The 13,311-nt window shown below is 39.4% G+C and overlaps 1 protein-coding gene across 42 annotated transcripts in view; it reads right to left on the reverse strand.

Annotated features, from left to right (window-relative positions):
- The window catches only part of camk2b1 (calcium/calmodulin-dependent protein kinase (CaM kinase) II beta 1), a 190,097-nt gene that overhangs the window by 101,473 nt on the left and 75,313 nt on the right, over nt 1-13,311 (reverse strand). For all 42 annotated transcript variants that reach the window (XM_061904346.1, XM_061904166.1, XM_061904311.1 and 39 more), the window contains exons 7-11: nt 10,066-10,168; nt 7,573-7,656; nt 7,287-7,381; nt 2,918-3,040; nt 2,755-2,838 (exon numbers count right to left, since the gene is read on the reverse strand). In XM_061904346.1, the coding sequence (XP_061760330.1) occupies nt 2,755-2,838; nt 2,918-3,040; nt 7,287-7,381; nt 7,573-7,656; nt 10,066-10,168 (489 nt within the window). The remainder of the gene's footprint in view (nt 1-2,754; nt 2,839-2,917; nt 3,041-7,286; nt 7,382-7,572; nt 7,657-10,065; nt 10,169-13,311) is intronic.

Below are 13,311 nucleotides of genomic sequence, written 5' to 3' on the forward strand. Positions count from 1 at the left end.
TCGGACATGGGAGGAGTTCGGGGAAGCCATGGAAAACGACTTACGGACGGCTTCGAAACGATTCTGGACCAACATCCGCCGCCTCAGGAAGGGGGAGCAGTGCACTGTCAACACCGTGTATGGTGCGGATGGTGTTCAGCTGACCTCAACTGCGTATGTTGTGGATAGGTGGAAGGAATACTTCGAAGACCTCCTCAATCCCACCAACACGTCTTCCTATGAGGAAGCAGTGCTTGGGGAATCTATGGTGGGCTCTCCTATTTCTGGGGCTGAGGTAGCCGAGGTAGTTAAAAACCTCCTCGGTGGCAAGGCCACAGGGGTGGATGAGATCCGCCTCGAGTTCCTTAAGGCTCTGGATGCTGTGGGGCTGTCTTGGTTGACAAGACTCTGCAGCATCGCGTGGAAATCGGGGGCGGTACCTCTGGATTGGCAGACCGGGGTGGTGGTCCCTCTCTTTAAGAAGGGGGACCGGAGGGTGTGTTCCAACTATCGTGGGATCACACTCCTCTACTGGAGAGGAGGCTACGCCGGATAGTCCAACCTCGGATTCAGGAGGAAACAGTGTGGTTTTCGTCCTGATCGTGGAATTGTGGACCAGCACGGACACATTTCCAGTGAGGGTTGGACTCTGCCCTTTGTGACCAATTCTGTTCATAACTTTTATGGACAGAATTTCTAGGCGCAGTCAAGGTTTTGAGGGGTTCCGGTTTGGTGGCCGCGGGATTGGGTCTCTGCTTTTTGCAGATGATGTAGTCCTGATGGCTTCATCTGGCCGGGATCTTCAGCTCTCACTGGATCGGTTCGGAGCCGAGTGTGAAGCGACCGGAATGAGAATCAGCACCTCCAAGTCTGAGTCCATGGTTCACGCCCGGAAAAGGGTGGAGTGCCATCTCCGGGTTGGGGAGGAGACCCTGCCCCAAGTGGAGGACTTCAAATACCTAGGAGTCTTGTTCACGAGTGGGGGAAGAGTGGATCGTGAGATCGACAGGCGGATCGGAGCGGCGTCTTCAGTAATGCGGACGTTGTACCGATCCGTTTTGGTGAAGAAGGAGCTGAGCCGGAAGGCAAAGCTCTCAATTTACCGGTCGATCAACGTTCCCATCCTCACCTATGGTCACGAGCTTTGGGTCATGACCAAAAGGATACGATCACGGGTACAAGCGACCAAAATGAGTTTCCTCCGCCGTGTGACGGGGCTCTCCCTTAGAGATAGGGCGAGAGGCTCTGCCATCCGGGAGGAACTCAAAGTAAAGCCGCTGCTCCTTCACATCGAGAGGAGCCAGATGAGGTGGTTCAGGCATCTGGTTAGGATGCCACCCGAACGCCTCCCTAGGGAGGTGTTTAGGGCATGTCCAACCGGTAGGCCACGGGGAAGACCCAGGACACGTTGGGAAGACTATGTCTCCCGGCTGGCCTGGGAACGCCTCGGGATCCCCCGGGAAGAGCTAAACGAAGTGGCTGGGGAGAGGGAAGTCTGGGCTTCCCTGCTTAGGCTGCTGCCCCCGCAACCCTACCTCAGATAAGCGGAAGAAGGTGGATGGATATATATATATACATATATATATTATATATATATATATATATTATATATACATATATGTATATATATACAGTATATATATATACATACATATATACACATATATACATACGCACATATTTATATATATATATATATATATATATATATATATACATATATATATATATATATATATATATATATATACACATATATATATAATATATATATATATATATATATATATATATTATATATACATATATATATATATATACACATATATATAATATATATATATATATATATATATATATATATATATATACATATATGTATATATATATATACATATGTATATATATAAATATATATATATATATATTTATACATATATATATGCATACATATCTATATATATATATACACATATTTATATATAGATATATATATATATATATATTTATACATACATATATGCATACATATTTATATATATATATATATATATATATATATATATATATATATATATATATATATTTTTATAGGTGGCAAAGCAAGTTATATTATATTAATATAACAAATGAATAATTTTTAACATACTGAGAGCTAATAAAAAAACAAGCAGGAGGCCAAAAAATGGCCGCACTTTGTATACATCCGTGCTTTGGTCTGAAATCCAAGGTGTTCGACATTTTTTTTTTTTTTTCAAATATTTTACACACTTATACAGTATATTGTCCACGCCGTCTTTGCTTAGAATTGTTCTTTCTTTTTGAAGAAATACACAATCATTACAGTTCATTTTTGTCATATATTAAAAAAGGGGGTATAGAGAAAAAAAATACATAAACAATGAACAATTATAATACATATTAATCCTGGATACAACTTATTAAATATGTGCAGTTTATCTCAAAATGTTTAATTTTTATCACATGGGTCAGGGCTGATTTTATATTAGGTGCTCAGTGTTTGTTGTCTGTTTATTTGCAGCGATTGGAGATATGTTGAATAAATAGTTTGTAAAAAAATTTTTTTATATTTATGCCAAGTACATTTTTTGTTTGGACAAAACATAATGATTTCATCACATTTGTTTTACCTCTTGTTTGACTTTTGAGACATGTTTTGTCCACAATTTTTTGCTTCATCGCCAAAATCTTGTGAGGCTTTCCAGTGTATTAGACGTCATATCGATAAAATAATAGTTCAAGAAAATAACCTACTTTCAGTTTCCTCCTGGCGTTGAACTTCTTCAGGCACTCCACGGTCTCCTGTCTGTGCATCATGGACGCGACTGTGGACCGTTGCTGCATAAGAAGAGCAGAATAATACGGAGTGGATGAGTCAATCGGGTTTTGGACAGGAGGGAGATTGTGGGACACTTACGCAGACCCATGGGTGCTTGAGGGCCTCCTGGGCGGTGATCCTCTTGGCCGGGTTGATGGTCAGCATCTGGTTGATAAGGTTTTTGGCCTCTGGGGTCACCGTGTCCCACTCAGGAGAAGGGAACTGAAGGGCAAGTACAGGTCATAAAGTGAAAATATGCAGCAACCTATCAGAGAAATGCATTACTATGACTCATTTAAAAAAAAAAAAAAAAAAATCTCACCCTTTGAGAATCCTCTTTTTCTAATGTTTTCCAATGTTGAAAAAATGTGTCAAATAAATATAAAATGTCAACATTTCTGTTAACGAAGATTTGCGTCAGCCAGCGACACAGAGTAATTTTAAAAGAACATGCCAATATAGACTCTTACTTCATTATAAGACAGATTTGTTTTTTTGCATTTTCTGTCCAATATGGCTTTTTCAATATTTTCGGTTGCCGACTCCTGATCTACAGTTAACTTTTACCTGCTCAGAGGCAATGCAGCAGCTCACAGGCTCAATATCATCGTCCGGCGGTGGTTTGACTTGGAGCGGGAAGATGTGGAACAATTATGCGGCAAAAGCGTTGCTACAAAAAGTAGCACCTACTGCTAACTTGTAAAATCATTTGAAAAGTCACCCGCTAGAGCAGTGGTTCTCAAATGGGGGTATGCGTACCCCTCGGGGTACTTGAAGGTATGCCAAGGGGTACGTGAGATCGAGAAAAAAAATATATAAAAATAGCAACAATTCAAAAATCCTTTATAAATATATCTATTGAATAACATTTCAACAAAATATGAATTAATGTAAGTTCATAAACTGAAAAGAAATGCAACAATGCAATATTCAGTATTGACAGGTAGATTTTTTTGTGGACCTGTTCCATAAATATTGATGTTGAAGCTTTCTTTTTTTGTGAAGAAATGTTTAGAACTAAGTTGATGAATCCAGATGGATCTCTATTACAATCCCCAAAGAGGGCACTTTAAGTTGATGATTACTTCTATGTGTAGAAATCTTTATTTATAATTGAATCACTTGTTTAATTTTTTAAAAGTTTTTAGTTATTTTTATATCTTTTTTTCCAAATAGTTCAAGAAAGACCACTCCAAATGAGCAATATTTTGCACTGTTATACAATTTAATAGATCAGAAACTGATGACATAGTGCTGTATTATACTTTTTTATCTCTTTTTTTCAACCAAAAATGCTTTGCCCTGATAAGGAGGTACTTAAATTAAAAAAATGTTCACAGGGGGTACATCACTGAAAAAAGGTTGAGAACCACTGCACTAGAGAATGAAGAGTGCTTGAAACTCTGCATGTCAACATCTCTGATCGGTGCCACACCTACAAAATGCCCACGCAACTATTTCCACATCAACACCGTATGAAAAAAATAGTCAACAACAGAAGGAGATAACGTCCGCAGGAACCTACAACATAGTGAAGAACATACACTATTTGACTTCCTATTATGCAGCTCATTTTTTTTACACTTATTGAAATGTCTTGTATGACATCATGCACAAAAGTGCACTTTATTCTTTTTTTTTTTACTATGGTAATGGCATTCTATACAAAAAGTGCACTTTAATTTAGTGTCGTTTTGATATGTCATCTTAGTGGCATCATGCACAAAAGTGCAATAATAGCTTGTTTTAAAATGTCTTTGACAATCTTGCATGTTTTGTTTTGAAATGACATGAATGTTTGTGCCACTGCTTAATAACTGTTTCATAAATTCACTTTTAGTTGTGATTTCCCTCTCTGCATGAAAGTTTAAAAGTAGCATATATTAATGCAGTATGACACATAGAGTCATCATACTGCTGTGATTATATGCATCAAGATACAGTATTTCCTTAAATTGCCACCGGGGCGCTAATTAATTTAAAACCTCTTCTCACTCCTGCGCTTACCAGAGGCATTCGGTAAAAGTAAGCATGCGCTAATTATTTTAAAACCTCTTCTCACTCCGGCGCTTGCCAAAGGCATGCAGTAAAAATTTGAGTGTGATGTAAGCTTGGACCTTAAATCCTACTGAATAGCTCTTAATCTTCTTCCCTTTATGCGATTTCAAATTACCGGTATTGAAATCAGCCTCCTCCATTTTAAAAAAGATGACAGGGGAAGTGTCACTTGTGACGTCACGAGTTTGACCAGGCGGTAATACTAAGCATACGCTAATTATTTTGCAAAGCGAGTTTGACCCGGCAGTAATTCAAGGCAGGTGCATACTATATGCCCTGTGGCAATTCAAGGAAATACGGTATATGAGGTGTATCGCAACATATATGGCCCAGCCCTACTTAAAGTGCATAAAATAATGTGTGCTCTTGGCTTACATTGGGATGGTGAATGATAGGGGAAAAAAAAAAAAAAAAGTGCAGTTTTCCTTTAAGGCTGTCAATTGGTTTCAGGTTAGGAGGTTAAGTCGGCATCCAGAGTCTCTGACTCCTTGGCATGCAGTTAAAAGTGACCTGAGGGGGGGGGAAGCTTCCACCCCCTAAAATATGAATGAGATGACTGAGTTACGCAACAGCTGCCAAAAAAAGCAGCACAGCTGTTGAGATGAGAAGGGAGAGGGAACAAGATGAGAGAAAGTAAGAGAAAATAAGAGAAGAGGGAAGAAAGCAAGAGGGGAGGGAGAGAGAGGCAACAAGAAAAGATAAATCATGTTGAAAAAGTAAGGAAAAAACAACAACACTGAGAAACACAAGAAAATAAGTAACTGGAGAAAGAAAAAAGGAGGAAATTAATAAGAAGAAGCACGTGTGAGGAAACAAGGAAGACACTTAAAGGCCTACTGAAATGAGATTTTCTTATTTAAACGGGAATAGCAGGTCCATTCTATGTGTCATACTTGATCATTTCGCGATATTGCCATATTTTTGCTGAAAGGATTTAGTAGAGAACATCGACGATAAAGTTTGCAACTTTTGGTCGCTAATAAAAAAAGCCTTGCCTGTACCGGAAGTAGCAGACGATGTATGGGTGAGTTCCTCACATCTGAACATTGTTTACAATCATGGCCACAACCAGCGATAGTGATTAGGACCGAGAAAGCGACGATTTCCCCATTAATTTGAGCGAGGATGAAAGATTCGTGGATGAGGAAAGTGAGACTGAAGGACTACAAAAAAAAAAAAAGACCAGGGCAGTGGGAGCGATTCAGATGTTATTAGACACATTTATCCCTTATCTGCTTATTGAGTTACTAGTGTTTTAGTGAGATTATATGGTCGTACCTGAAAGTCAAAGGGGTGGGGCCATGGGTGTGGTGAACGCTTCGATAGAAGCTACGTTTCTCGACGAGGCAAGGCAGCCAGGCTGAGATTTTTTTTTTTTACCCCTCCTCCACCATGTGTAAGCATCCGACGGTCGGGGGTGGCCGTTGGGAGGAGGCAAGAGAGTCCGCAGCTGCAGGAGGCGAGGCACGACGCAAGCTCTCCGCTCATAACTACGGTAAGAGCTGACTTAATACCACCATTTTCTCACCGAAACGTGCCGGTTGACATGTGGTAGGGAACCATGTTCGCTTGACCGCTCTGTTCCATAGTAAAGCTTCACCATCAGCTTTCGGGAATGTAAAGAAAGAAACAAGGAAACACCGGCTGTGTTTGTGTTGCTAAAGGCGGCCGTAATACACCGCTTCTCACCTACATCATTCTTCTTTGACCTCTCCATTATTAATTGAACAAATTGCAAAAGATTCAGCAACACAGATATCCAGAATACTGTGGAATTATGCGATTAAAGCAGACGACTTATAGCTAGGATCGGTGCTGGATCTAAATGTCCACTACAATCCGTGACGTCACGAGCACGCGTCATCATACCGCGACGTTTTCAACAGAAAACTTTGCACGAAATTAAAATTTGCAATTTAGTAAACAAAAAAAGGCCGTATTGGCATGTGTTGCAATGTTAAGATTTCATCATTGACATATAAACTATCAGACTGCGTGGTCGGTAGTAGTGGGTTTCAGTAGGCCTTTAAAAAAGAAAGCCAAAAGAGAAGAAGAAGAAGAGGACAAAAGGACTGCTCAAAAAACAAGGAAAAGAATAATAAAGATGTAAGAGAGGAGAAAAACTTGCTTGATTAAATGAGAAAAAGAGAAAGAGACAAAACTACTGTACAAAAAGAAGCAAAATCAAGCAATTGGGAGGAAAAGGAGAAATGAACGAAAAGGAAACCAGAAGACAGGAAACAAGGAAATGGAGAGGGAACAAGGAAGGGACAAAGAGGATGCGAGGAAACGAGAAATGAATGAAAAAGAAGCAGAAGGACAGGAAGCTATAAAGATTAAACACGGAAGCAAGAGGAAAGAAGAGAAAGAAGGAGGAGAAGAAATAGCGCAGACAAGGCGAAGGTCTCACGTCGTAAGCCCCAGCCTTGATCTGCTGGTAGAGCTTGTGCTGGTCCTCGTCCCAGAAAGGAGGGTAACCCACCAGCAGGATGTAGAGGATCACCCCTGTGACACACACACACACACACACACACACACACACACACACACACACACACACACACACACACAAACACACACACACACACACACACACAGGTAAATCACTACATCACACACTGTGTGTTGTTTCCCAGCGAGGCCGTGCTGCCTTCATGTCAACTACGTAAAGCCCAGTGTCGGTGGGACCAGCTCACCACAGGCCCAGATGTCCACGGGTTTGCCATATGCCTCCTTTCTCAGGACCTCCGGGGACAGGTACCCTGGTGTGCCTGCGAAGCCTGCGCACAAAAATACACAAACAATGAATGAAAATGCAGAGATTCATGTAAACAAAGTTTTTGAAATGAGTACAAAACAAGGAAAAGAGGAACAGAGAGAGAAGGACGAGGAAGCAGGAAGTGAGTAACAATATAGTGGGAGAAGCTAAAAATGAGACAAAGCAAAGAGGAATAAGAAGAGATGGACAGGAACAGGGAAACAAATAAGGAGGGTGCAAGACAGGAAATGAAATAAAACAGAAAATGGTGGGCAAGCAAAGAAATGAAGGAAAAAGATGAACCACTTAGAAGAAGAGAAATATAAAGGTAGGAAATGAGAAAGTGACAGAAGAGGGGAAACAAGGAAATGATTGAAGAGGAAAATAGAGAATGATTAAAGGAAGCAAGTAGACTAGAAAGAGGAAATGAGGAAAAGAATGATGAGGCAGAAAGAAGAAACAAATGAGGAAGTAACCCACCCAGAGAAAACAATCAACAAGGAGTGTCAGAATAATTGCATGTAAGTCATCACAAAACTTTGTGTTACATTGAGTTCAGTTCGCCCTGTGAGAGGACAAAAGCTGTCTTTGATCCTACCAAGCAAAAGGCGTGTAAGACTCCACTGTGTAGGATGGGGAGCGACATATGGGTGTCGGTTTCTTTGATGTATTGTAATCCACAGAAAGATTTTGTCTTGACCCGAGATCTACAAAGCGGAGAGGAGACAGGGCCTGACCCCACTCCAGGCGAACTTTTGTTTGAACTGTTTTGTGACCGATGGCAGTGGCTGTTTACGACCTTTTCTTTGAACTGTTTTGTAACCAAAGGCAATGGCTGTTTACGACCCCCGTCCCATTAGAAACAGCTGTTGCCATGTAATCAGGGAAAGTCCAAATGGAAGAGGATGCGTACAATCTTTAATCAGAGCGTGGGACGACACTGTGCATGGGTACAGTGTCTACACCAGGGGTCACCAACCTTTTTGAAACCAAGAGCTAGTTTTTGGGTACTGATTAATGCAAAGGGCTACCAGTTTGATACACACTTAAATAAATTGCCAGAAATAGCCAATTCGCTAAATTTACCTTTAACTCTGTTATTATTGATAATTAATTATATTTATCTTTGTGGAAACACTGATCATCTTAATAATTTCTCACAATAAATATATATAGAAACAGAAAAATATTTTCATAAATATATATTTGACTCTTCAAAATTCAACCGAAAAAAAGAAGAGAAGAACTAGCTAATTCGATTTTTTCTTTTTTAAATTAAAAAAAATATATTTGGAACATCATTAGTAATTGTTCCTGATTAAGATTAATTTTTGAATTTTGATGACATGTTTTAAATAGGTTAAAATCCAATCTCCACTTTGTTAGAATACATAACAAATTGGACCAAGCTATATTTCTAACAAAGACAAATATTTTTATTTTATTTTAATCATAATAAGTTTGAAAAAATATTTCACAAATATTCTTCGTCGAAAAAACAGAAGCTAAAATGAAGAATTAAATCAAAATGTATTTGTTATTCTTTACAATAAAATTAAAAATTACTTGATCATTGCTTTAAATTGTCAGGAAAGAAGAGGAAGGAATTTAAAAGGTAAAGAGGTATACGTGTTTAAAAATCCTAAAATCATTTTTAAGGTTGTATTTTTTTCTCTAAAATTGCCTTTCTGAAAGTTATAAAAAGCAAAGTAAAATAATTTATTTAAACAAGTGAAGACGAAGTCTTTAAAATATTTTCTTGGATTTTCAAATTCTATTTGAATTTTGTCTCTCTTAGAATAAAAAATGTCAAGCAAAGCGAGACCAGCTTGCTAATAAATAAATAAAATTTAAAAAATAGAGGCAGCTCACTGCTAAGTGCTGCTATTTGAGCTATTTTTAGAACAGGCCAGCGGGCGACTCATCTGGTCCTTACGGGCAACCTGGTGCCCGTGAGCACCGCGTTGGTGACCTCTGGTCTACACATTTCTCCTCAATTGAGCTAAATTGAATTCTGACTCTGTTTAATTCCTTGCTTCTTGTCTTGTTTAGTAGATGTCATCAGTGTTTGAACCTGACCAGGACGGCGCAAGGGGACAGGAAGCAAGGGAATGAAAAAATAAAAAGCAAGAAGAGAGGAAGCAAAGAAATGAGTCAAGAGTAGGGAAATATAAAGTGGATGGGAAAAACAAGAAAATGAACAAGAAGCGAGGAAATTATAGAGGAAACAAGGGTAGAGGAAGTAAGAAAATGAATGACCAGGAAGCAAGAGCAGAGGAATGAAGAGAGAACAGGAAGATAAACAGCTAAACGGAGCAGATGAAGAAAAAAGGCAAGTAGGAAGCTTGCAAACATTTCCTTATTAGTGCTTGACTCGTGCTAAGCCGCCCTGCTGTGGCCGTGTTGGCGCTCCTGTCCAAGCTTTACCTACCAAACCAGGCCTGCTGGTCCCCCTGCACCTCGATGGCCAAGCCAAAGTCGGCCAGCTTCACTGCTGCGTTCTTGCATTTGCTGGCCAGGAGCAGGTTCTCTGGCTGTGAAGGAACGAGGAGCAGAGCTTACCAAACACTCACAGTGGATACAGACACAAAGACAGACGCTATTTAGAGACATTGTTCCGACACACAAATGTGAGCGTTGGCAATCTGTGTGTGTTTTTTTTCTAATTCCCTGCCTCACACGGTGTGCTGTGCTTTATCGGCTCACTTTCTGTGGCCCAGATAATGCAGCCAACCTCATTATTTTCTGTCAGAAGAGACTCTAATAATGGGCTTCTATCCCCACTGGTCCTGCTTGTGGTCTCTCACCACATCGCTCCCCATCTCACGTACACTGATCCTACATGGGAAATAAAGATTACTGTATAAGGTCACATTTTAATTTCAGCTCTAACCATAAATATGAAGGTTAGCCCAGAGACAGTTGTTGTGTAGGCTTGCCAAGTAATTATTCAAAACCCCTTATTATGTAAAAGTGACTTTATAATTATGTTCAAACAGTGTTACGTGTCCCTTGCGCCTGTTTATCAGCATCAAACGTGAGAAAAATGTATTCTCTCCCTCTCTTGTTTGCTCCACTTATGAAAGAAGAGGCACTCAAACACTTGCTTTTGAAGTTGGGGGTTTTCATGAAGTGGTGAAGGGAAAAACCTCTTTTATCAGGGACATGATACCAGGCCTGGGCTGATAACACATTTTGCCCGACGATATATTGACATACAAATTATTGCAGACAAACAAAGTTATTGCCACTATTTCTTTAAGACCAAATTAACCACTGATGTAACGATAATACATAATCCTATGGTACATTTTTAGTTTACTTTATACCTTTTGTTTTCACCCTATTTGTGTGCCCTTTTGTGTATTATCCTTTCCATCCTTGTCCTTTCCATCCTTTGTAACTGAGATACTGAGTGGAACAATTTCTCTTGTGGATCAATAAAGTTTGTCCAAGTCTACAAACCCTGTTTCCATATGAGTTGGGAAATTGTGTTAGATGTAAATACAAACGGAATACAATGATTTGCAAATCCTTTTCAACCCATATTCAATTGAATGCACTGCAAAGACAATATATTGGATGTTTTGCAAATAATTAACTTACAATTTCATGGCAGCAAAACGTGCCAATGTAGTTGGGAAAGGGCATGTTCACCTCTGTGTTACATCACCTTTTCTTTTAACAACACTCAATAAATGTTTGGGAACTGAGGAAACTAATTGTTGAAGCTTTGAAAGTGGAATTCTTTGCCATTCTTGTTTTATGTAGAGCTTCAGTCGTTCAACAGTCCGGGGTCTCCGCTGTCGTATTTTACGCTTCATAATACGCCACACATTTTCGATGGGAGACAGGTCTGGACTGTAGGCGGGCCAGGAAAGTACCCGCACTCTTTTTTTACGAAGCCACACTGTTGTAACACCTGCTGAATGTGGCTTGGCATTGTCTTGCTGAAATAAGCAGGGGCGTCCATGAAAAAGACGGTGCTTAGATGGCAGCATATGTTGTTCCAAAACCTGTATGTACCTTTCAGCATTAATGGTGACTTCAAAGATGTGTAAGTTACCCATGCTTTGGGCACTAATGCACCCCCATACAACACAGATGCTGGCTTTTGAACTTTGCGTCGATAACAGTCTGGATGGTTTGCTTCCCCTTTGGTCCGGATGACACGATGTCGAATATTTCCAAAAAACAATTAGAAATGTGGACTCGTCAGAGCACAGAACACCTTTCCACTTTGCATCAGTCCATCTTAGATGATCTTGGGCCCAGAAAAGCCGGCGGCATTTCTGGATGTTGTTGATAAATGGCTTTCGCTTTGCATATTATAGCTTTTACTTGCACTTACAGATGTAGCAACCAACTGTATTTAGTGACAGTGGTTTTCTGAAGTGTTCCTGAGCCCATGTGATATCCTTTACAGATTGATGTTGGTTTTTGATACAGCGCCGTCTGAGGGATCGAAGGTCACAGTCATTCAATGTTGGTTTCTGGCCATGCCGCTTATGTGGAGTGATTTCTCCAGACTCTCTGAACCTTTTCATGATATTATGGACCGTAGATGTTGAAATCCCTAAATTTCTTGCAATTGCACTTTGAGAAACGTTGTTCTTAAACTGTTTGACTATTTGCTCACGCAGTTGTGGACAAAGGGGTGTACCTTGCCTCATCCTTTCTTGTGAGAGACTGAACATTTTTTGGGAAGCTGTTTTTATACCCAATCATGGCACCCACCTGTTCCCAATTAGCCTGCACACCTGTGGGATGTTCCAAATAAGTGTTTGATAAGCATTCCTCAACTTTATCAGTATTGATTGCCACCTTTCCCAACTTCTTTGTCACGTGTTGCTGGCATCAAATTCTAAAGTTAATGATTTTTTGCACACAAAAAAAAATGTTTATCAGTTTGAACATCAATCATGTTGTATTTGTAGCATATTCAACTGAATATGGGTTGAAAAAGATTCACAAATCATTGTATTCCGTTTATATTTACATCTAACACAATTTCCCAACACATATGGAAACAGGGTTTGTAATAAAAATGCAAGTGTACCCTTTCAAATGCAATAAACTTGTATTTCTAGTATGTTTTAACATTATACCATAATTGGAATGTAAACTTTTAAATATTTAAGTTTAATAAAACAAATAAATAGTGAAAATAAAATATAGTCTGTTGAAGGAACTGTCAGCACTTTGGATCACATACCATATTTTTTAGACTATAAGGCGCACTTAAAATCCTTTCATTTTCTTAAAAATCAACAGTGCGCCTTATAACCCACCGCGCCTGATGTACGAAATAATTCTGGATGCGCTTACAGACTTTGAAGCGATTTTATTTGGTACATGGTCTAATGATAAGCGTGACCAGTAGATGGTAGTCACACATCAAAGATACATGTAGACTGCAATATGACACTAGTTAACACCAAAACTTTAAATGTTCCATTGATAATATAAAACATTACACAAGGCACTCAAAAATCTTTCAAAATGTTTTAGTACGACTTTGAAGTCGCACTGCTTAATGGATTGTCTTCACATTACGGATACCGTAGTAAGAAGTACGAGTATTACTATGGTGAGTGTATAAGGACCGCAAAACGACACCCATTAGCAGACATTATCTGGGGTTTTGTTTTGCAAAATTATGCAAAACCAACTTTTC

This window comes from Nerophis ophidion, linkage group LG01 (assembly GCF_033978795.1).
Source record: "Nerophis ophidion isolate RoL-2023_Sa linkage group LG01, RoL_Noph_v1.0, whole genome shotgun sequence".
Lineage (NCBI taxonomy): Eukaryota > Metazoa > Chordata > Actinopteri > Syngnathiformes > Syngnathidae > Nerophis > Nerophis ophidion.